The sequence below is a fragment of the Mesitornis unicolor genome, unplaced genomic scaffold (assembly GCF_000695765.1).
Source record: "Mesitornis unicolor isolate BGI_N332 unplaced genomic scaffold, ASM69576v1 scaffold3032, whole genome shotgun sequence".
In the NCBI taxonomy this organism is placed as follows: Eukaryota; Metazoa; Chordata; class Aves; order Mesitornithiformes; family Mesitornithidae; genus Mesitornis; species Mesitornis unicolor.
The window spans coordinates 14938-37753 of NW_010166941.1; the positions used below are offsets into that span (position 1 = coordinate 14938).

The 22816-nt window shown below is 51.5% G+C and overlaps 1 protein-coding gene across 1 annotated transcript; it reads right to left on the bottom strand.

Moving 5' to 3' along the window:
• Window positions 1–6317: 6317 nt before the first annotated feature.
• GPR156 (G protein-coupled receptor 156) lies at window positions 6318–22694 on the bottom strand. Its single transcript, XM_010195131.1, has 9 exons — window positions 22590–22694; window positions 19768–19901; window positions 16189–16324; window positions 14699–14809; window positions 13591–13716; window positions 13026–13121; window positions 10017–10253; window positions 8041–8199; window positions 6318–7496 (listed from the first exon to the last, which is right to left on the bottom strand). Exons 1-9 carry the CDS (start codon window positions 22692–22694, stop codon window positions 6318–6320), a joined length of 2283 nt encoding a protein of 760 aa, XP_010193433.1.
• Between the last annotated feature and the right edge of the window lie 122 nt (window positions 22695–22816).

The following is a 22816-nucleotide window of genomic DNA, read 5'->3' on the forward strand; positions in this document are numbered from 1 at the left end:
GGCGCAGTAAATGCTGAATCACTGAGTGCTTTATATAGCTGCCTGGCAGGACAAAGTCCCTTGCACCCATCCTGTATGCAAGAACCTCCAGGGAAAAAATAATAAAAAAATCCTTATTTAAATGATTGTGCTCTGGCAGCACAAAGCATAAAGCTACAGATGTCTGAGTGAGAAAAAAACCAGCTGAGCTACAGCTCCTCTACACAGGGGAAAGGTGGAAATGTGGGTGTGAAAGCAAGAGACCTCACTTTAAACACTGAGAGGTACATGAAGTCTGAAGTGAATGCACTCCCAAAGCTTTGACACACAATTTTAATGTGGGAAAGAAATTTGATACTTGGAGCTGTGTGGAAGTATCCCGTGCACTTGCTCAGCCAGGTGTGTGCAGGGATCATTTCCACAGGGCACTATCTTACAATGTAGTGGAAAGTTCCTGCAACTAACATCAACTGCTAAAACATCCACAGTTCTCCCACCACTCCAATATTCACAACTCTTTTTATGGTGTTTTTTTCCAGTCTTGTAGGAGTCCCTCAAGGATAAGATCCCTTTCTGCAGCACAAGGCCACCAATCAGGCTGCAGCTTACACTGATGCTTTTGATGCCTTGCAACTGGACATCTAGAACTCTACTGCCCCAGCTCTAAGAGCAGACCTTGGGGTAACAGCAGCAGCTGCCATTTCAGTAGTACATAGGGCAAGTAGAAGGCACCCACGAAAAAGTGGATAAGGTAAGAGACAGGCCTGGTTTTGGGGCTCAGGAGAGTAACATTGCTCAAGAGGAAAGTGCTTCTCCACAGCCCCCGTGGCTGTTGGACTTGAGGAAGACTTTTCTGGAAATTCTTTCAGGCCTGTGGAGGTCACATACAGATGTGGGGGCTTCCTCACCTCCTGAAAACCTGCAGCCCATGCTACTTGGAGACCTAGGGACCCCCACTGCTGCTCCCCGCTTTGCCACAGGGATGTCCCTGCACAGGTGTGCCACACTGTATAGCCACCATCTCCGTGACTTGCACAGACTAGTTACTCTAGACCAAGGACACCTGTGGCTTTTCCCTCTTGCAGTACTTTCAAATACTCATTATTTCTAATAACTGCCTCTGGTATTAAAGCTCAGAGTGAGAGGTTACCCACAGAGCTCAGCTGCTAACGCCAACACAAGTCAGTGGGGAAACTTCCATACCAACAGTCAGCACTCTTCTCCCAGAGAGCCTGGCTTAATCCCACTCAGCCATGGCTAACAAAGCTGTTTTTTCCTCTTTTTTTTTTTTAAATCAGGCAGCTGAGTCACAATGGAGATCAATTTTGTTATTTCCTAAACAGCCGCAAGCTGACAGGGTAACCACGGCAGACTGAGCGATGGCAGGCGGTTGCGTTACAAGAGCCCCAAGGCTTCCTGCCTTCCCACCTCTTGCCAAGCAGGCACACAGAGACACGCATGATGTGACCCTTCCCGAACAGCTGTCAGCAAGGAAAGGTCATAGGGCTGTCAGTGCATCCCTGGGGTCAAGGGGAGTGGGTGGAGGCTGCAGAGCTTTTAAACAGAAGAGCAGTACCTGTAAATGGGCCCATGGGCAGGGAAAGGCTTTGCTCCGTGGAGCATCTCCTATTCCACTGTGTGTAGCAGGACTCAGGGATGCTGCCTGAGGTGGACTTGTCGTTTCCTCCTATGGTTTGCAGGCAGCAGCAGGAGTCATGGAGCTGGAGCCTGTAGAGGTGCACACTTAGCAGGGGAGAGATGGCTTGGAAACGTGGCTCAGGAAGCTAAAATCATGCAAAGGACGTCATTGGCATTAACTGCTGTGGCTGCGCCATGTGTGATTGGAAGAGGCAGCCTCTCTGCGGCAGATACTGCTTGGATGGGGACAGGGTGCTGGGATAAGGTGTAAAAGGGCTGCTCTGTAGCTTCTGGGTTGCAGAAGTTTCTCACATGCCCTGAACTACCATGAGCACATTTGTAAAGACACTGAGTTGAGCAATCACCTGGGAGCAGGCAGGGGACCTCCTTCCAATCGCTTATCTTTCATTTCAGTTTCCGTAAGATGAAAGTTTCTGCCTTGAACTGCAAAGAGGCACAGCCTTTCCTAAAGGGAGCAGATTTAGACAGCAGATACCGTGGAGAAAGAATTGCTTATGTGGGATATGGATACTGCAGGCCCCCTGGGTGCCAGATGGCTCTCTAAGGTTATATCCATTATCAGTGGCAAGAAAAACTTATTAATCAGGGCACTCCTGGTCCTGCTGCCACAAGCCTTCTTCTCAGCTCTCCCTGTCTACCTCTCCACCTTCACAGAACATGCACTGCTGCCCCTATAGCTGCTAAGAAATCTTGAGTTCAGGGCAAAGCCCTAATTAAGAATCTTTGCATGGCTTAATGGGGAGAGACAGGCTGCTCCAAAGACCTAGTGAAGAGCTGGGGGGGACACTGAATGCTGAATTGAGTGCCTAAGCCAGATGCGTAAAGTTAAGCAGCATGCAAGCTCCTCGGTGTGCCTGTGCAATGCCTGATGCAAAGATCCCATAATAGTTATGGCAAAGAAAGGCAGCCACCATCTTGCTCTGTCCTTCCTTCTCATGTGCAGGCAACTCAATCCACCACATGGTGCTATGGCTCTTCCTCACCTGAATCAAATGCAAATTCCTTGCAAGATACAGGGGATGCCAGAGCTGGGAGTCATCAAAAGCACCAGTGAGTTTTTATGTGTGCAAATGCTCGTGCACGTATGAACTGCATCAGCCTTCTGTGTGTGTGTAGAAAGTCGAATCATGGAATTGTTTAGGTTGGAAAAGACCCTTAAGATTATCAAGTACACCACTAAACCATGGCCCTCAGCACCACATCTATGCATATTTTAAATACTTCCAGGGATGGTGACTCCATCACTTCCCTGGGCAGCCCATTTCAGTGCTTGACAATCCTTCTGATGAAGAAACGTTTCCAAATATCCAGTCTAAATCTCCCCTGGCACAACTTGAGGACATTTCCTCTTGTCCTATTTCTTGTTACTTGGGAAAAGAGACCAAAACGCATCTCACCTCAACCTCCTTTCAGGCAGCTGTATAAGGCAAAAAGGTCTCCTCTCAGCCTCTTTTCCTTCAGGCTGATTGATCCCAGCTCCCTCAGCCGCTCCTCATACAACTTGTACTCCAGACCCATCACCAGCTTCGTTGCTCTTCTCTGGACATGCTTCAGCACCTCAGTGACCTTCTTGTAGTGAGGGGCCCAAAACTGAGCACAGGATTCGAGGTACAGCCTCACCAGTGCCCTGGTCCTGCTGGCCACACTATTCCTCATAGTGGAATGAGGAATCATCAAAGCCAGGATGCTGTTGGCTTTCTTGGCCACCTGGGCACACCACAGCTCATCTTCAGCTGGCTGTTGACCAACAACCCCAGGTCCTTTTCCACCAGGCAACTTTCCAGCCTCTCTTCCCCACACCTGCAGTGTTGCATGGGGTTGTTGTGACCCAAGTGCAGGACCCGGCACTTGACCTTGTTGAACCTCATACCTAGGCCAGGGTCCTATAATCTGGGTTGGCCCTAGAGTCCAGATCCCTTCCAAAGGCTGGTTTTCAGGGTTTGGTTGGTTGTAGAGCAAGGAGGGTGTTGGTGCAGTCATTTCTAGAGCAGGGAAGAATTCTGGAGTTGGGGGTTTGGTAGGAAGGTGGTTCTAGAGCAGGTTCTAGATCAGTTTAAAGTTCTAGATTTGGTTCCAGTTGGTTCTGAAGTGAGATCATGGTTTAGCTCACTTGCTGGTTCAACAATTGGTTCATGACTACTTGTTGGTTCGGGACCAGTGCTAAGTACAGGAAGACAATCGCTTCCCTACTCCTGCTGGCCACACTATTTCTGATACAAGCCAGAATGCAACTGGCCTTCCTACTAGGTGCATCCACACAATGTGCACTTTTCAGTTCATGGTTGCTGGTCACCAGACAGAAAAGCAAGTGCCCCACATTCCAGTGATGAATTTCCTGACAAACTACACGTTCAAAGTCCTCCGGAGCATTTTCCTGCATTTGCTAGTGGATTTTAAGTTAATTTTTATATCAGCTGCTTGCAGGTGTCGTCGTGGTTGATCATTTCCTTTGACTGTGCTGCGGTATTTCCTAGCCCCAAAGTGCTACTCTAAACGCACTGGTGAGAAGTCAGCCTCAATTTGAAGAAGTGGCTTTGCCCCAGATTTCATGGGGTCCCTAGAGCGTCCCAGCCACCTCCCTGTCCCACCCGATGTCCCAGCGTGGGGATGCCGCGGGATGCGCTGCGTGGGACGCTGGAGGTTTGTTTGCGCACCCGATGGGGCAGCAGCAGCCCCTGCTGCGAGCATTGTAAAACTGCAGCCGGCTTTTCCCAAGCCCCGAGTCGGGAAGGAGCCACCCCAGCCCCACCGGCAGAACTCTCCCAACCCCTACCGGGCTCCTCGGGCCTCGCCCCTGCAGAGGGGCAGCCAGAGGCCCCCGTCCGGGGCGGCGCAGCCTTGGGGTGACCCCGCTGGCACCCCAGCTCTGCAGACACGTGTCAAAAATGATGGTCATAAATATATAAACTGCTTTCTGGCTCTGTATGAGCTCCCAGTGGTTTCAACACGGCACAGAGTGGATTAAGATGATTAAAAGCTGCTTTCTGTGGGTACCTGAGAAAGCGGTGTGGAGGGACACCCTGTTGCAAGCCTTTCTACCCCGACCCCTGCTGCCGGCCCTGCTCCTACCCACCCCTGGCTTGTTCAGCATGCCCCCACACCAGCAGCCTTCCTCTCTGCTGGGACCACAGAGGCTTTCCACACCCCATCAGAGCTTCTCTGTTTCTGGTCTCCACTGTGGATTCACTCCACAGCAGTAGGGGACCCTCAGTCAATGCATTTCACACAGGCCAGAGCCACAAGTGCTCAGACAGCTGTGGAAGAAAAACCAAAGGAAACTGCTTTCTGTTAGCAAAAGTTGACCAAAAAAAAAATTTGGATTACCCTCTGGAGTGTTTCCATTTTAGAAGTGAAGAGGGGCTACAGGAATATTTTTCCCCATAAGATTATTGATTTTGGTTTGCCATAGGTATCTGATTTGCCCTAGGAATTCAGCAAGCTTGGAAAACCATAGAGGTGATGGGGGGAGGGGAAGGTGACACCAGTGACTCACAGCAGTGAGAGATTTCATAAACATAAAGGATAACGGAGAGGGCAGTGATAACACACATCATTCAAAACTGGGTTTGTGATTCCTCTTGTCACCTGCCCTTTAAATAAAACCTTTCTTCAGAGGGTTTTTTAATGCACTGGGAACCAGGTCTTAGCACCTCAAACTTCTGAGAAGAAAACAATACACTGAAATGCCTTCACAAATATCCCAACGAAAGTGGGCAGACCAGATTTACTGTTCTTGATATTTCTAAGATAAACTTTAAACAGACCATATTAATTTAAACAAACCTCATTTCAGACTACATCATTCATACAAATACAGAGAGAAAGGCACAAGCCTGAAAAAAACCAAGGCAAAAAAAAGAAAAAAAGAAAAAGAAAACCCTTTTCAGGTCATCTTTTACAATTGCTAACTTGTCTTTCCCTTCAGCTCTGACCAGAGTCTCTCCTATGACCACGCAACTGAACTACACAAAACACAAAGACACCTCCAGGTATGGCACCTTTGGACTCCACTTTCTCACTCAGATGCTACCAAAACCTGCCCCCCCCACCCCCACCCCCAAAAGTCTCCTGGATGCGCCCCACTGAGAGGTCCTTGTTTTGCCAGGGAGCAGTACCCCAGGTGAGTGGGTGCCTGCAACCACTCCTGGAGTCCAGCTGTCTCCAGCCTCCAGCTGGGTGGGATGCTGGTGGGAGGTCTGGCATCGACAGCCTTGGGGGAAGGGGTCCTCTGTCTGTCTGCTATGTGCAAGAACCCACATGTGTTTCTGAGATGCGGTGTTGCTCCCTGCTGGTGCGAATCACCCAGTGCTCACAGGGGAGCCTCTCCAAGATGATGAGGTTTGCGCTCTTGCAGGCCAGTCAGCCTCAGTCTTTACGCTGCTGGCACCAGGACAGACAGACGTGGTATCTGCAGGGCGCAGGCAGCTGACCGGAGCAGGCAAGATAAAACCACCACCACCCTCTCTGAGTGCTGCCAACCACCTCTTGGCCAAACACAGTCACTGCTGACCAGGCTGGGGCTGAAACAGCAACCCAAAGCAGGGCAAGATTTATTTCCGACCCCCAGCTGCCGGAACAAGATGCACTCCTGGGAGGGGTGCATGGCTTTAGCATCACTGAAAACACCCAGTGTTTCAAGGGCAGGAGCGCACTTGTCTTCAGCGCAGGGGTGCTCCCAGTCACACAAAGGTGGGTTTCAGATCTTCTTTAAAATTCACCACAGGTTGAGGCCTGCTGAGGTGCTCTGTCCAGTGGCCCGCACAGCCGCTAGGCTCTGTGTCAGTGTCTGTGCTACTGCTGCCCAGGGAACCGCGTGGGCTCTGGAAGCAAACCTCACAGCAGGGCCGGTGGCAGCCGTGAAACATCTCCTCAGAGCTGCTGCTGCTGCTGGAGTCAGAATCTGGGTAATAGTAGAGTGAGCGCAGGGAGGGCTCGGTGGGTCCCCTCGGTGCGCCCTGCTGCCGATGCTGCTCCCGTGGGATGCATGGCAAAGCACCCTGAGACTCTGGCCACCCTGGCCATCCCTCTGGCTGGAGGCAGACCTCCCCAGGAACGGCTAGACGGGACGGTGCTGATGGGTGAAGGATCCCTCCACCAGCCATCTCTCCTTCCCTCCCCAGGGAGATACATGTCGACTCCCCACGGTCCCAGACACCTGTCTCCTTCACCCCGTGGCCAGCACGAGGGGACAAATGCCTGGTGAAGTGGGTGGGAGCAGAGGGCAGGGGGATTCTCCGTCGCCGCCTTGCCAGGTAGGGGCTGCGGGGCATGCGGATGTCTGGGTAGTCCTCCTGGGCCCCCCATGCTCCTCCCTGCTCACCTGGGGGACGCTGGTTACCATGTGGGTGTCCCCCAGGTAAGGCTGGGCTGTAAGTTTTGCCATCCAGGCTCAGCTCTTGCAAGATCTCCCGCAGCTTCTCACTGCTCACGTAGCTGACTTTAGGGGAAGATTCCCAGGCCACACCAGCTGACATGTCCTGACCTGGCAGCTGCTCTGGAGGCTGCCCCTGCCCTGCAGACCTCCCGCGCTCCTGGGCATCTCTCAGGCCAGGTTCGAGGCCATCCTCCATGTCAAAAAGCAGTGCCTGAGAGGAAACAGGGTCTCCTTGCCGCATGTGCTCCTGAGCATCACTGCAAAGAGGCCGTGTACCCGCTGAGTGGGGAGGCTGCCACCCTTCCCTCTCTGGATCTGGGGAGCAGCAGTCCTCCGGCGCAGCCTCGCACCTCCCTGAGCTCTGGATGCAGGGAGCCACTGCTGGTGCATGGGGGTCGTAGATGCTCTCCCCAGACATCAGCCTCATCAGCTTCTCCTTGGCACTGCTCACTTGCTCCTGCAGGCTTTCAATCACGGCGTTTTTCTGTGTTAAACAAATATGCCTGTCAAGCGTCGGGCAGGTGGAGGGTACAAAAACGCTGCTGATTTGGAAGCAGGCACTGCCAGAAAACAAACCACCCCTCTCTGCACAGAGTGGTGCTCCAACACAGTATGGCAGCTGGCCTGCAAGAGCCAAACCAGCAGCGCACGTGATCTCTCTCTCCCTCCCCAGAGACCTCCAGAGCCCCCCAGATGCAGGTGTGGGAAGGAGTGCACTGGGGCAGGTGGCTGTCTGAGCCAAGGAGCTCCCACTCATGAGCATGGGTGACAAAGCACAAGGGTGGGGAGATAGCCTCTCCCCTCCAAATTAACCGTGCTCTCCCCCTCCAGATTAAGCCTAAATTTTGGTGCTCTGGGGTGCAGAGTGATGTGACAAAACAAAGCGACTCTTCCCTTCTGGAGGGAAGCCGCTGGATGGCGAGTGCCAGTGCGGAGCAGGGTATAAGGAAGTGCTTCCCACCCTGCAAAGGCTTAAGCCCACAAAAAGGAAGGGGAGAAGCTGGAGTGGGGACAGCAGAGCCCCGTACCTCAGTGAGCAGCCGCTTCATGGAGTTTTTCTCCCCTATCAGCTGGTAGAGCTGCTCCTCGCTGTACACAGAGTGGCAGCTCCTGCTCGGACTGGTGAAGTATTTTGCCATCTGGCTCACGGTTTGGCTTTCTTCTTCAAAGGCTTTCCACTGCCTGAGCTGGGGAGGAGCAGAGGGCGTTATCGGTGCGGCACGCACAGCCCCTGCCGATGCGGCGGGAGCCAGAGGCAGCTTAAGCGCGAAGGAGACAAAGGGACGGAGAAGAGGAGACAAAGGCAGGGTGTGATGGAGGAGCAGCGAGAGATGGCTGGGCCAGGGGCTGCAGTTTCGCTTGGAGCCTCCCACCTATCTGAGTCCTACCCTATCCCTGACTCCAGCTTTTAGCGCACAGAGGATAGATGCCTGCCTGTGCTGCAACATCTAAGCCGGCTGTGAAAGCCCCTTCCCCCTTCTCCCTGACTCTGTGGCAGACAAAGACAGTGACACGCACGCCTCCTTATCCTCGAATCACCAGTGACAAGCTGAAAACCAGCAACATTTAGGATCCGTTTCTTCATCTTGTGTCTGTGTGGAAGCATTGTATAGCCCAGCTCCAGCTGCTCATCAATCTCGGATGAGCAATAGAAGAGCAAGCCCATTAGGAAACACAAGCTGATGAATTAAAAGATTCAAATTAAATAAAATCTTCAAGACCCCCAGGTTACAGCAGAAAAAATGGTACAGGCAGAGTGCATCAGCTCCTCCACCTTCACTCCAAGAGACCTCAGGCTTGGCAGAGCATTGCCAGCAGGCTTGGTGCTTGTCAGGGGAGGTTTGGATCCTGCGCCTGTGGGCTGGTCATCTAGTGAGTTGGGACTCTGCAGTTACACTGCAACGACTGAGGGAGGAAGGGACCCCTGTAGATCACCTAATCCAACTGCCCTGCTCAAGCAAGGTCAGCTGAAGCAGGCTGCCCAGGATTGTGTCCAGCTGGCTCTTGAGTGTCTCCAAGCATGGAGGCTCCACAACCTCTCTGGGCAACTTACTCCAGTGCTTAGCAGCTTTCACAGAAAATAAGCCCCTTTTTCTGATGTTTAAACAGAATTTCCTGTGTTTCAGTTTGTGCCCATTGTCCCCAGTCCAGTCAGAGGACACCACTGAGAAGCCTGGCTCTCCCCTCCCTACTCCACCCCCACAGGTATTTATGCACATTGGTAAGATCCCCTGAGGCCTCTCTCACACAGATTTGCTCTTTCTTCAGCTTCACCTCTTCCTCCCTTTCTCACCTCATTTCCTTGAGCCCAAACATCCCTCCAAACATAACACTGAGTAAACAACTGTTTCCTCTCCCTATAACAATGGGAGCATTTTTCCCACTAACGTCGTGGCTGCTCCTGAAGGACATGGGAAGCAGAAGAGCCTTGCCTTGCCACAAAAGGCTTCCTCAGAACATCTCTGTGTCCTCCCCCTCACTTGCAGCAAAGCCCAGCTTCCTCCTCTGAGAGCGCAGAGGAGGACAGCCTCCCCAGGGACCACCAGCAGCCATGAAGCCTCGGAGCCTGCCAAGGCCACTTGGATTGCCAGAGCCCACTTCCATCCCTGTCATGGGCAGGAGCCCTTGGTGGGAGTGGGTGTGTGGGGTATGAGGAGAGGACAACTGCATGGAAGACTGATCCAACCACCAACATGGAGGGGGAGGAGGGAAGCAGCTGCCTCGCCTCCACATGTGCCCTCTGTGTGGCTGCCAGCCACAGCATGCCCTTGCAGGAGGGTTTCTGAGCATCAGCTCTGCAAGGTGCCTGTACTACTTGGAGACTCAGGGGACTTGCTTGGGGAAGCAGGGCCATTGGGGCTTGGAGGATGAGCTGTGCAGGTGAGTCCAAACATTTGGGGGAAGAAGCGGAAAAATAAGTGCTTCAGCCCAGACAGCTGCTGTTATTAAACTCCAGAAACATGCCCATTTCCAGCCAGGTGGTGGGACAGAGGTGGCAGCATACCTGTGGGACAAAGATGAAGCAGTTGATCGTGGTTGTGCACATGAAGATACCTCCAGAGGTGAAACCAAACAGCAAGTTGTGCCAAGCACGGAAGAAACGGTGGACTAAGCAGACAGTGCCGGCAGCCAGGAAAACGAGGTTGACCCCGACAAGGAGTGTCAGAGACTGGTTGACTGGTGGGGAGCTGACATTGTCGGTCAGACCAGCCAAGTAGGTCCCATACAGCAGGAGGATACTCTGGAAGCAGAAAAGAGAGGTTTCCAGAGTGTGGAAAATTACAGCCTGGTGGTGTCAACCCGCACCTCGTACCAAATCCGGTGAGCTCAGATACACTCAGCACAATCCTAATTAATGCTCTTTGATCTATAATGCAGACTTTCAGTGTGTGGTGGTGACACCGCAGCAAACGCCCAGCACGCTGCTGCAGGTCCAAAGTGGGGCTGGGGAAGGAGGGCAGGAATGAAGGTGCTGGTGAGCTGTGGGGGTCCTGGCCGAGGGGCGTGGGGAGCAGAGGGTCAGGTCAGCAGGTGATCCACAGAGCAGGGCACAGTCAAGAGTAGCAAGATGTGAAAACCCACACTTGGGCAGCCTGAAGCAGGAGCAGCAAAGGTGGACAGACAAGAGACAGAGGTCCCTGTGGGGATGCAGTGGTGGGGTGCCATCAAGGAGCAAAGATATACCTCTGAAGGAGCAGGAAGGAGATTCAGAAGGAAAAGGTAAGGCAGAAGAAATGGAGGTTTAGACTGGAGGGAAGAGGATGCACTTGGTGCCTCTTTAAATAGAAATCCAGGAAACTACCAGGTGCAATTCTTCTTCCTTCCCTTCACCATTTCCTGCCTGACTCTAGCAGCGGTGAAAGGGGCTAGAGAAATGCTCTGTACACAGGGGCTCTCCCTCCTCCAGGGTGGGTTGGCTGTTTCAGAGCAGGCTCCTCACTACACTACCCCTCAAGTGTCTCACACAGGCATCTTTCCAGTGTGCTCAGGATTAAACCACTCACAGGCTGAATCCCTCCTTCCCCAGGGCACACTGGCAGGAAACACCAAGAATTTTTTGCCCACCTCTGTAGTGCAGGGCATAGTCTGCTTTCAGGATCATTTGGAAATACCAACTAATAAAATCTCTGCTCCTTCAAGGACCCCAAATACAGGGAACATGACTCCTACATTATTGAACAGACTCTTACTGTGCTACCCAATAAGTGCAATTGTTGGTCTTTTACTAAGAGACATTAAATTGTTATTTGGGCATCAAGAAGTGCTTTGTGACCCATGGTGCATATGTTCTGTAGATCTTTCTGGATCCCTCTGTGCTGAGGCTCCTTGATGACAGTGATGACTACTGCCAGGGTTAGGGTCTGGAGGGACACTCGTAAAGGTAAGAGAGGTTCACGTCCACTGTCTCTGGTAAGACTCCCAGCTACAAAGCACCATGAATTCTCAAGAAGGGGTTGTAATAGTGAGACCTGTCTCACTGAGGACTAGGCTGATGCCCAACCCTGCTTCACAGGATCTGCACTGGATCATAACCCCATACATGGCCAAAGGCAAACCAACTCCTAATCCCTGAGCAAGAAAAAAAACCGTCACCAATGTCCCATTTAAAATTCATATTGCCTATCTGGGACAGACAACAGCATTGCCGTCTGGCAAACTAGGATTTTCAGTAAACACGGGACTAAATTGTTTGTTTGTTTGTTTGTTTTAATCTCTAGCAGAGGACTTCGCTCCCAATTTCAGACACGTCCTTGGCAAGTCATTTCTGTTCATTGCTCTGTGCCAGTAAAACCAGGATAATACACTGAGCGGCTTCACAAAGGACATAAACACTGTGGAAGATAAGTGCTACGTACACACAGAGATAGAGCCTACTCTCACATGAGTGTAAATCCAGATTAACTCCAGGAAAACCAGTAAAGAAATAACTCCATGACCCCCGGTACGTAGATAGGATCAGGTTCAGGTTCAACACAACGCCAACTAAGAGTATCTGGGACTGATAACGGGGATGTTCTATTTCAGAAAGCAGTCTGTAGGAGCTGTAGGTAAAAGCATTACCTGTCTAAACCCTAACACAAACTGCAGACAATCAGAGGTGGAGACACAGCACTGAAAGCCCAGGGAATGCCTGCAACTCCTAGCACCAAAGGACTTTTAAGGACAGGCTGGACTAATGTCTTTAAAATGAAGTAGAGGGGCGAGAGGGACTTGGCCATGTCATGAGGTCTCTTTCTGCTCTTTCTCCTATGAGTCTGGGTAGATGGTCAATGAGTATTACATTACAGTGAGTCAGAAAGGAACTGCCTGCACTGCACGCAGAGATGGAGCCGTTCCCAAAGAAAGGCTGTGATCTCACAAGCTTCATCAACATCAGCTTTCTGAAATGCGTCCAGCCTCCGTCAACCCAGAGACACATGAGACCACAGATAATTACAGCGATAATTATACCTACATAGTTACATCAGTATAACTAACTCTGCTGGAATAAGAACGGCCATGTGCGAAGCTACACCAGTGAAAGTGTACCTCAGTGGTATAATTAAGCTGATACACATCCTGCAAAGGCAGACACCAAGCACTTGTCAGCAGCATCTCCTTGATTTAGAGTCAGAGGACTCAGGCTGAGATGCATCACTGAGCATCTGAGGCTTTAAGGAAAAAGCGTGCTTCAGAAAACAGCAAGACACAAGTTTTAAGAAGGGACATAGATGAGGCATGGGGGGTTGAAGGAAGAGAACTAGAGAGACAGCATGTGCACAATGTAGGTAAAAGAGATGGTTAGACCGGGAAAAAGGGGCTAACAGAGCTTTTACAAGGGAATGCAAGAAAACATCAAGATGGGAAGGCCCAGAAATGGGAGGGCTTTCAAGATGAACAGGAGTAGCTGGAATCTGCAATAGGCATGTGACTTGGGAGCTGCAGCAAAACCACGAATGCTGCTAAACAGTTCAGGCTGTGAGACTGGGAGGAGGTGAGATACGATGCAAGAATCAATAAAGAGGTTACGTACCTTAAACCCTAAAATGAGAACGAGCCAGAGATCGGAATAAAGAGATGCACAGGACTGCACCCGGCTCACTGAGCAGCTCATGCCTTTCTCTGTCGCCTAGGAGGCAAAGGGAAGGCAGAAGTGAAGAGTGCTGCCCGGCCTGGGAGCAGGCACAGACTGATGGGCAGACAGGTCAACACATCTAAGCGGGTCTCCTCTTGAAATTCCTAAAAGGAAAGGCCAAAGCTGATGCTGCCAGGGGCAGAAGGTTAAAGTGAGGAAGATTTTGGCACTCTGCTGCCAACAGGGCTGGTTAAACCTTCCTCCAAAGCATCTGCAGGTGCTTGTGTGTATCTGCAGGACCTCTCGTGTGTCATGCAGGTGACCTGCACAGATCTGGAAATTTTGCAGCAGACTCTCATCTCTATAACAAACCAGACATAAACCCAACCCAAAGTGTGCAGGCAGCTTTCTAGCTTGTTTTTCTTTCTATTTTTTTTTAAACAGCACCTCCAAATACCTGACTGCCCACAGAAATCTGATGGGACATGGTGCAACACTCCACCGCCCCTCCTCATCCCTTTACCCGCAGTGAGACGCTGAGGCTTCGGAAACACTGGACTGGATCAGAGAATACCCACGTCAAGAGCAACACGGCATCTGCCAGCACCAACACTGCCACCATTGCCAGCAACTGGAGGTCTTTGATAATCTGCAAACATGCAAGAAGCAAGCATTACCGCTGGGGGCAAATGGATGCCAATAACCTCTGTCTCCTGGGTCTCTCGTTGTTTCTTCCAAGGAATATGTCCATCCTAATAATTCCCCCAGAGTGGAGTCCAGCAGCTCACCTACATCCCAGTCAGCCACAGGATCTCTGTCTTCAGCTCCTAAACTCCTGGAGACCTAATCAGGCTTTGGGCTAGGTAGAAACCCTCCCTAATGGTGTGGCTAGCTGGTAAATGCTATGATTCAAAACAGCTCTGCCAAAACGAGAGTATCATCCCTTATGCCCATATCACAAGCAAATGCAAAAAGGGTGGGGAATGTAATTTTCAAGTTTAACACAGATCCCAGTGCCTCAGAAATGGGAGTCTATTTTTTTTTACCATTGGAAAGTGGCCACTGAAAGCTGTAAGTGCACTGTTATGTGCACAAATTCGTATAGGTGGAATATATATACAGCACTCCCAGCTGCTGTATCCCCTTCCTTCAGTGCTGCAGAGGAGTACCCAGCACTCCCTCCCTCCCCTCAAGAGGAGATCAGATGTGTCTGGGGATGGTCCTACGTCAGATGCCCATGAGGATACCTGGTTTATTTTCATTCAGCAAAAACAATTAGCACAGACCTGGACACAATCACCACTGTGTAGCGTAATGAAGGCACATGGACAACGTAGAATGAGAACAAGACCTTGCTCAGTGATGGGACTGGGACTCCATGGGGGAACAGGCAGCCTGGCAGGGCTGTAGAGTGGAAAAGCTCCTGTCTCACTGAGCAGGAATAAGTGAGGAGCCCATGCCCAGCTGGGTGTTAAACCAGAGCTGTGATTCTGGCACCCTACAGCTGCGATTCTGCCACCTATCCCTGTCATATGCTGGTTCTATGTGCTATTCTGCACTGGTTTGGGACTTGCTGGTGTTTGCCGCCCTTGAGGAGTTTCCCCCTACTCCCCTGTGTGCTGTGTACTCACCACCCGCTTGTCCGGTACTCGCTGGGTGAACACCTTGTACAGTCGCCAGCTTTTCCCCAGGACGGGGCCAAACACCAGGGAGGTCCCCACGCACAGCAGGCAGAGCCGCACCTGCAGGGGGGAAGCAGAGTGAGGGGGCTGAAGGGGCAGCCGTGGGGCTTGCAGGGACACCCCGCACCCTCTTACCCAGATGAGATCCAATAAAGGTAGGTGAGGATGTGTCTGTGGTCTTCTGGAGGGTCATTTCGGATACTAGAAAGCTGGCCACAGGGTGAAAGAAATGAAAGGTGTGCATTCCTCTGCAGACATGCCTGCTGCCTGCCTTTTGGAATACTGTGCTCAATTCTGGGCCCCTCAGTTCAAGAAGGACAGGGAGTTGCTTGAAAGAGTCCAGCGCAGGGCCACAAGGATGATCGAGGGAGTAGAGCATCTCCCTTACAAGGAGTGGCTGAGGGAGCTGGGTCTCTTTAGCTTGGAGAAGAGGAGACTGAGGGGTGACCTCATTAATGTTTATAAATTTGTAAAGGACAAGTGTCAGGAGGAGGGAGCCAGGCTCTTCTCTCTGATGTCCAATGACAGGACAAGGGGCAATGGGAGCAAGCTGGAGCATAGGAGGTTCCATGCGAACATGAGGAAAAACTTTTTTACTGTGAGGGTGACAGAGCACTGGAACAGGCTGCCCACAGAGGTTGTGGAGTCTCCTTCTCTGGAGACATTCAAGGCCAACCTGGACGCGTTCCTGTGTGACCTAGTTTAGGTGATCCTGCCCTGGCAGGGGGGTTGGACTGGATGAGCTTTTGAGGTCCCTTCCAACTCCTGAGATTCTGTGATTTTCCTCCTCACCCTGAGAGGCTCTGGTTGGAGGAGCCGGCAGGGAAAGCCAGGCAGCTTGTGAGTGGCAGGGGCATGGAAGGTCCCAGCACCAATAAATCACTCACTGTCACCTCCGTTAATTACCCTCAGCCCAGAGGCCGAGCAGGACGCACAGCGTGCTCTCTCTCACCTCCCACTCTCCCACCTGGGTGCATGCCCAGTCCCTGGTCTGGCAGGGTGGCTGCCCCAGGGGTTCATCACACAGGGCCGTATTTTGATAAAGATCTGCTTTGCAGCCAAAAAACTCATCCACAACTTCGCAGCACCTGTGCCATGCCAGGCAGGGGCTGCACAGAGGATCCCATCTCCCTTCAGGCTCCCCTCTCCCTATTGCACTTGTACAAGCCCAGCAGCCCACCCGCCTGTGTAACTGCTGCCGCAGGTGCTGCCCTCTCCCCTGGGGACCTGCCTTGTGTCCATCCCACCCTGTGGTTTGCACAAACAGCAAAGGCTGTTCAGACAGAAAGCATCTGGTTGCATTTTGCACGTGTGGAAACCACAGCCCAGCAGCAAGGTGGTGACAGGCTGCAGCCAAAAGACAGCATGGACAAACGTGCATGTATACGCACATGTGTGCAGGTGTGAAGGCACCCATCTCAGCAAAACCCCCAGCTCACCTGAACAAGCTTTTCCACTGAGTCTCTGGATGGCAGGCTCTGCTCTGGAATCCCAAAGAGGTAAGCACTAGTGTAAGTCAAGCCACTGCCCAGCAGGGTCACAATGTTCAGATTGGGGCTGGACATCTTCACGATCCTCCAGGAAACAAAGCAGGGAAGGTGGTGACAGTTAGTGAGCGTCATCACCTGGCAGCACAGGGCAAGGTCCCCTTACAGGGATGATGATAGCCATAAGAAATGCTGACATGCTGTCACCTCTGAGCCCCTGCTGTTCACAGCTCCTCCAAAAGCACAGCCATTGCTCCATGGTGCACACCCCATCCTCTCCCCTGTACTGCTGAAGTGCTTCACTATCCTTGAAGCACTTCATTTTGCCCTACCTTGACACTCCTGTGGGACAGTAAGATACCTTCTCCCCAAAATGGATGGGTACCAGACTTGCTCCATGACACCTCTATCCCTTGCATGGATCTGTGGTACAGAAAAGCATCCCTGAACCAGCTTCAGCCAGCGTCCCTATGGACAAAACTGTGGGAAGCCATGGGCTTTTAGCAGCAAAGCAGGCGGGGTCACCACAGCTGGGTCTCTTTGCTACCCATGCCCCTGCCAGCAGCACAGGGCCAGGGGAAGCATTACCCCACAGTCACGCAGGTGGCATATGGCACAACACCCAGCCCAGCACCCCAGGTTCAAGGCCAACATCCTCCTCCATTGTCCTCTGCTGTAAAGGGGTGGAAGTGGAAAAGCTCACCAGTGGTACACTTTGGGTACAGCAGCTAAAAATGCCTCCAGGAAAAGACTCTTCCCACTGCTTCTTCCTTTGAGGAGATACCTCCACCCTCAGCACAGTCTCAACTTCAAGAAGCTGCCAGCAATGTTCAGGTTACAGCTTCCCCTCTGTAATTTCACTCCATCACTCATAATGCTGTAATTGCATTCAGGGAGGGGAGAATCGACCCACCGATCTCTCCTGACCTGTCACCCTTCTCCAGCAAGCGCATCAAGTGAAAGCTGTAGCTCTTGCCATCTCTCCATATAGCTCCATTCCTTCAATCTGCTGCTTTACCCTTGAGCTCCTTCCTGCTTCTTGCTGCCTCTGAAGCAATGCAGAGCCTGGGATTCAACCTGGCTCTCTCCCTCCCTGCTTTTCTCACCATGCCTCAGCCCAGGGAAAGACATTAACCAGCTCACCCCTTCAGCTGCAAGACAAAAAAGGTCTCCTTTCACTCCCAAGGCAGAGCCGTATTAATTTGCTGCAGTGCAAATAAATAACACACATTCGTAACAGCTTCGCTCTGAGAGTATCTTCACGGACCTAATTAATTTGGTAATCAATTAAGGTGACCACCAAACTCAACACCACGCTGCTTCAGTAAATCAAGTGGTTGAGACTGGGATGCAGGCAGTTCTACAGACAGCTGAAAGTAACCCCACAGTCACAGGCCCTGTTTCTCATGGGGGACTTTATTTACCCTGACATTTGCTGGAAAGGCTGCACAGCCAAGCATGCACAGTCCAAGAGGTTCCTGCAGTGCACTGATGATAACTTCTTGACACAGGTGGTGGAGGAGCCAACAAGGAGAGGAGCGCTGCTGGACCTTGTACTGACAAACAAGGAGGGACTGGTTGAGGATATGAACCCTGGGGGCAGCCTTGGCTGTAGAGACCATGAGATGGTGGAGTTCAGGATCATGTGCAGTAGTCACAGAGAAACAAGCAGGATCACAACTCTGGATTTCAGGGTTGAAATTAGGTTCAGCCCCCTAGAAGCTAAGGCAGCTCAAGAGAGTTGGTTAACATTCAAGCACCATTTCCTCCGTGCTTAGGATTGGAGCATCCCTATGAGTAGGAAATCAAGTAAGGGAGCCAGGAAACCTGCATGGCTGGGCAGGAAGCTACTGGATAAACTCAAGTGGAAGAAGGAAGTTTATAGAACATGGAAGAAGGGGCCACTTGGGAGGAATACAAGAACATTGTTGGAGGATGAAGGGATGCAACAAGGAAAGCTAAGGCCTCCTTAGAATTAAACCTGGCAAGGGAGGTCAAGGACAAGAAGAAAGGCTTCTTCAAGTACACTGGAGGCAAAATGAAGGCTAGGGAAAATGTGGGCCTGCTACTGAACAAAGTGAGTGCCCTGGTGACGGATGATACAGAGAAGGCGGAGTTACTGAATGCCTCCTTTGCCTATGTCTTTACTGCTAAGTCCAGCCCTCAGGAGTTCCAGACCTTCGAGACCACAGAGGAAGTCAGGAAAAAGGAAGACTTTGCCTTGGTTGAAGAGGATTGGATTAGAGAACAACTAAGTTAAGTGGACATCTATAAATCCATGGGCCCAATGGGATGCACCCACAAGTACTGAGGGAGCTGGTGGAGGTCACTGCTAGGTGTATCGGGTTTCTGTGAGGGGTTTTGTTTTTTGGTAGCAGGGGAGGGCTATGGAGATGTCCAGAGAAGAGCAACGAAGCTGGTGAAGGGTCTGGAGCACAAGCCTTACGAGAAGCAGCTGAGGGAACTGGGGTTGATCAGCCTGGAGAAGAGGATTGCTCTCTATAGCTCCCTGTGAAAGGAAGTTGTAGCGAGATGCATTTCGGTCTCTTTCCCAAGTAACAAGAAATAGGACAAGAGGAAATGGCCTCAAGTTGTGCCAGGGGAGATTTAGACTGGATATTTGGAAACGTTTCTTCACCAAAAGGGTTGTCAAGCACTGGAATGGGCTGCCCAGGGAAGTGACGGAGTCACCATCCCTGAAGGTATTTAAAAGATGTGTAGATGTGGTGCTGAGGGACATGGTTTAGTGGTGGACTTGGCAGTGCAGTGTTAATGGTTGGACTCTGTGATCTTAAGGGTCTTTTCCAACCTAAACAATTCCATGATTCTATGATTCTCCCTACACCTGAAGAGGAAGGAACAGCAGAAACCTCATCATGGGATGAACTGACTGCAACCCCTGTTCCCATCCCCTGCACCGCCTGAGGGAAGGTAAAGAAATCAGGAACAACGCTGAATCCAGGAAGAAGGGAGGGGTGGGAGGAAGGTGATGACTCTAAGATTTGATTGTATCTCCCACTATTCTACTCTGATGCTACTGATAATGAATTCAACTATTTATTTTTCTCCCCAAGATGAGTCTTTCGCCTGTGACTGTAAGTGGTGAGTAAACCCTCCCTGTCCTTTGTCTTGGCTCACAAACTCTTTGTTTTATTTTTCTTCTCCCATCTCATATGGGCAGGAGAAGTGAATGAATGGCCTTATGGTGCTCAGTTGCCCATTGGGCTTAAACCATGGCACTAGGCCAAATCTTTGAAAAAGCCATCCATGACAGCATTCCAGTCATATGAGCTATCCCACCATGTCTCCATAATTGCAATCAGATCTCTGTTTACACCAGTGATCAACACTGGGTGTGATGGAGAAAGCTGCAGTATCCCCAGCACTGCCCTTGCTTGCCCTGTGCTGTTTCTTCAGGCTTGTACCCTCCTGATCCTAGCTGGCCATCAGCTCAGAGCCTGGTCCTGAAGGAGCCCAACCCCACTGCCCCAGCTTGCAGAAGGTCTCACAGCAGAGGAGGGAAGCCCTTACCTGTTCTTCCTGAAGCGAATTGTGAAGACAAGAAAGAAGAGCGCTAGCAGGACTCCTCCAGTCAGGAATGTCCACACAACTCCCAGGAGAGCAGCAGAGAAGGACGGGGAGCTCTTGCCACTGCGGTCAGATGTCTGAGGGAGGCAAAATGGGTGAGGAGGATGAGTATGTTGCTGGCATGGTCATTCACATGGGTGTTCCTGCTCAGGCCAGAAAGGACTTAAAACCACATCTCCCAAACCCCTCCTCATGAGCAGGCACCCCAGCACTAGACTAAGACCCACCAGCAGGGCTAAGGAGATGTGTGTAGACAAGACACATACTCTTGCCACTTGCTGAGCACACAGCAGGAGAGGGCAGTCCAGGAGCCCTCTTCTTGCAGCCAGCTAGCCAAATACATAATGAAACAACTCATAAATCTCAGGCAGCCCTGGGTGTGGGAGAGCGGAAATTGGGCAACCGTTCCTCACTGTCTTTCTCTGGAAAGAAACCTCTGGAGACAGACCTCGTGGTACCCCAGTTTCTAGCACACTTCTTTGGAAAGTTAGGTAGGGCAACCTTGGCCAGCCATTTCCAGCCTTAACTCTACATGCAGCAGATAACCAACCAGCCGGCTGACGTGACTGGGAGCCAACAGCAGAGCTGACAGTTGGTGCAGAAAATGCAGAAAAGGGAGTGGGACAGCGTTTTTCAGATGCGTTGGGCAGTGACACACAGAGCTCGGCTCCACCCGTCTCCCTGCTGGCTGGAAGCTAACTTCAGTCCTGGGCAGACATCAGCAGAGAACTGGCTTTGAGGGACACTCCTAAAGTGTGCATAATGGAGGCACCTCTCTCTCTGCACACAACAAACCTTATGGTTTTAAATCTCCATTTGGAAATATTCTCTGCTATCTCCCTATTAACCTAAGATGGATACAGTGATCCTCTATGAAACAAGAAACCTATTTCCGCTGCGGATTTAAAATACTCCCACATTTAACAGGGTGTGCACGTGTGGGTCTGTTCATGCATACTATGTGTGCATGTTACTGACAATTCTTTTTTTTTTTTAAAAAAAAAGCTCTACTTTTATTTAAGTGCTGGCACATCTCCTTTAAGGGGAAGGAGAAGGACAGAGACTAGAGCTGGGATTGCACAGCTCCTCACTAACGTCTCTGGTGCTGTCTAAGTCTTTTCTCAGGTATTCCAGTTCACCTCTACTCAATTCCTATGCAAAAGACGATTTTCCCAGCAGCTGCTACTACTCCAAACTCCCAATTCTTTCTTCAAGACCTGAGCTGTGTTTGCTTCCAGCATTGCTAGAAATAAATCTCCTGGAAGAAGTAAGGCAGCATTTTTGAGCTGATGCCTCATCTCCCCCTTGCCCAGCTGGGCTCCATGTCCTTTGGACGAACAAAAACAAGGCACAGCTTGGAAAATTAAAGCCAACGTGTAATTCTTAAAAATGTGTCACCGCCACACGAGCACAGCTGATCAACAGGCTCCTGGCAGCTCACATGCTGGTGCCACGCTGGCTGCAGGGCTGCTGGGTACAGCAAACCCCTGGCTGGGAGAGACAGCTAAGCCAAGACACGCTGCTGCTGCTGTGTTATTTTGGGACACAGCTGCATGAACAGCTCAGCCCCGTTTTGCTGATAATCATCTTCCCACTGCAAACTGCTCCCCACCTCCTCTTCCCTCTCCTCATACCCCAGGGAGTCTTTTGGCTCCCTGGGAAATGAAGACCACGGCAGACTGTGGAGATAGTCAGCTAGGTCGGACCCTCTCACCTTATGCCAAGACTTGCTGTGCAAAAACCCCACCATTCAGCACAAATCAAGGCCATCTTCCCACCTGCTTGGAGCCCAGAGGGGCTGATGGGGCTGCTCAGGGCTAGTATGAGGCTGTAACACCATCCTGTTTCTATGTCCTGCCTGGTCAAGCCCGAGGGTAACACCCGGCTTTTGCCAGTAAGGTGACCAGGGTGGATTCAGCATCCCAGGGCTCCCACACTTCACTCCCAGCTGCATCCACCAGCAGTATCTTTCTACCTCTGGCTGCTGCCAAAAGCATTACTCTTCCCAGCACCCACCCAGGGATCAGAAACACCCTTGTGGTCTTCACCTTTCCTTTTCCAACACCTCCCCCCAACCCCAACTGCTTTTTTCCTGGATGTTGATGCTACTTGAAGTTGATGGAGTGCCTCACTTGCCGCTGAGCATAGCAAATCCTGGCCCTAGCAGGGGGAATATTAATTGCAAGGCAGCTGCCAGAGCCAGAGGAGCCAAGCAGCTTACGGTCTTCTAATTAAAGGCCTGTGGTCATGCAGGACACAGTGGAGAACTGAGTGGGCCAAACCTTGCTGGTCCATCCGGCAGCCCACACCGAGCCAACTACAACTCTGCATCCCGGTGTAATTTCTACTGACTTACTGGTGGGGGAAGAGTTACCATTTATTACAGATGATGGCTTTTAATTAAATCCTGATGTATTCATATTTGTAAAGCACTTTGAAGGTCCAGGAGATGGGAAAGGTCAAGGGCAAAGGAAGCCGTCCCACACCACTCCTAAGCAGCTGTCACGCCAGCCGACACACAGGAGGGCTGACTGACATGACTTGGCTGTCGTGGCTGCTTCCTCACCTTCTGCCTAACTGCTGAGTGTCATCTAGGCAGGGCTTGTCTTGGAGGTCATCCCAGGAGGTGACAGCGTGCACACTCTGGCTGGACTGGGATTGCTTGGCAGCTACGCCCCTGTGCCCCCCTCTCTGTCCCTCCACCCAAATCCACTTCTGTGGAGCAAAACTCACGCCCCAGAGCGCTCCCCCGCCTCTGTACATACCACTGTGATGGTGCAGAGCTCCTGCAGCGCTCGCTGTGGCTGCTCCGGGCTGCCAAAACTGGAGCTGCCATCGCAGAGCTCAGAGCAGTTGAATCCTGGCTCCATAGCACATCCTCAGCCGTCATCCAGTCGTACCTTCTCCCCTGTCAGAAGGACGAGGGTCGACTTTCTCCAGCGAGAAGCCCTTGGTATACACTGGATCTCCTCACTAGCAGCAGGGTGTAGGG

Excerpts from the sequence above, each read along its gene's own strand:
- GPR156 (XM_010195131.1), bottom strand. The coding sequence starts at position 22,694 with ATGGAGCCAGGATTCAACTGCTCTGAGCTCTGCGATGGCAGCTCCAGT. Across the intron at positions 13,122-13,590 it reads GCCTCAGCGTCTCACTGCGG|GCGACAGAGAAAGGCATGAG; the intron begins GTAAAGGGATGA and ends TTTGCCTCCTAG. Across the intron at positions 10,254-13,025 it reads TTCTCATTTTAGGGTTTAAG|AGTATCCTCCTGCTGTATGG; the intron begins GTACGTAACCTC and ends TTCTGCTTCCAG.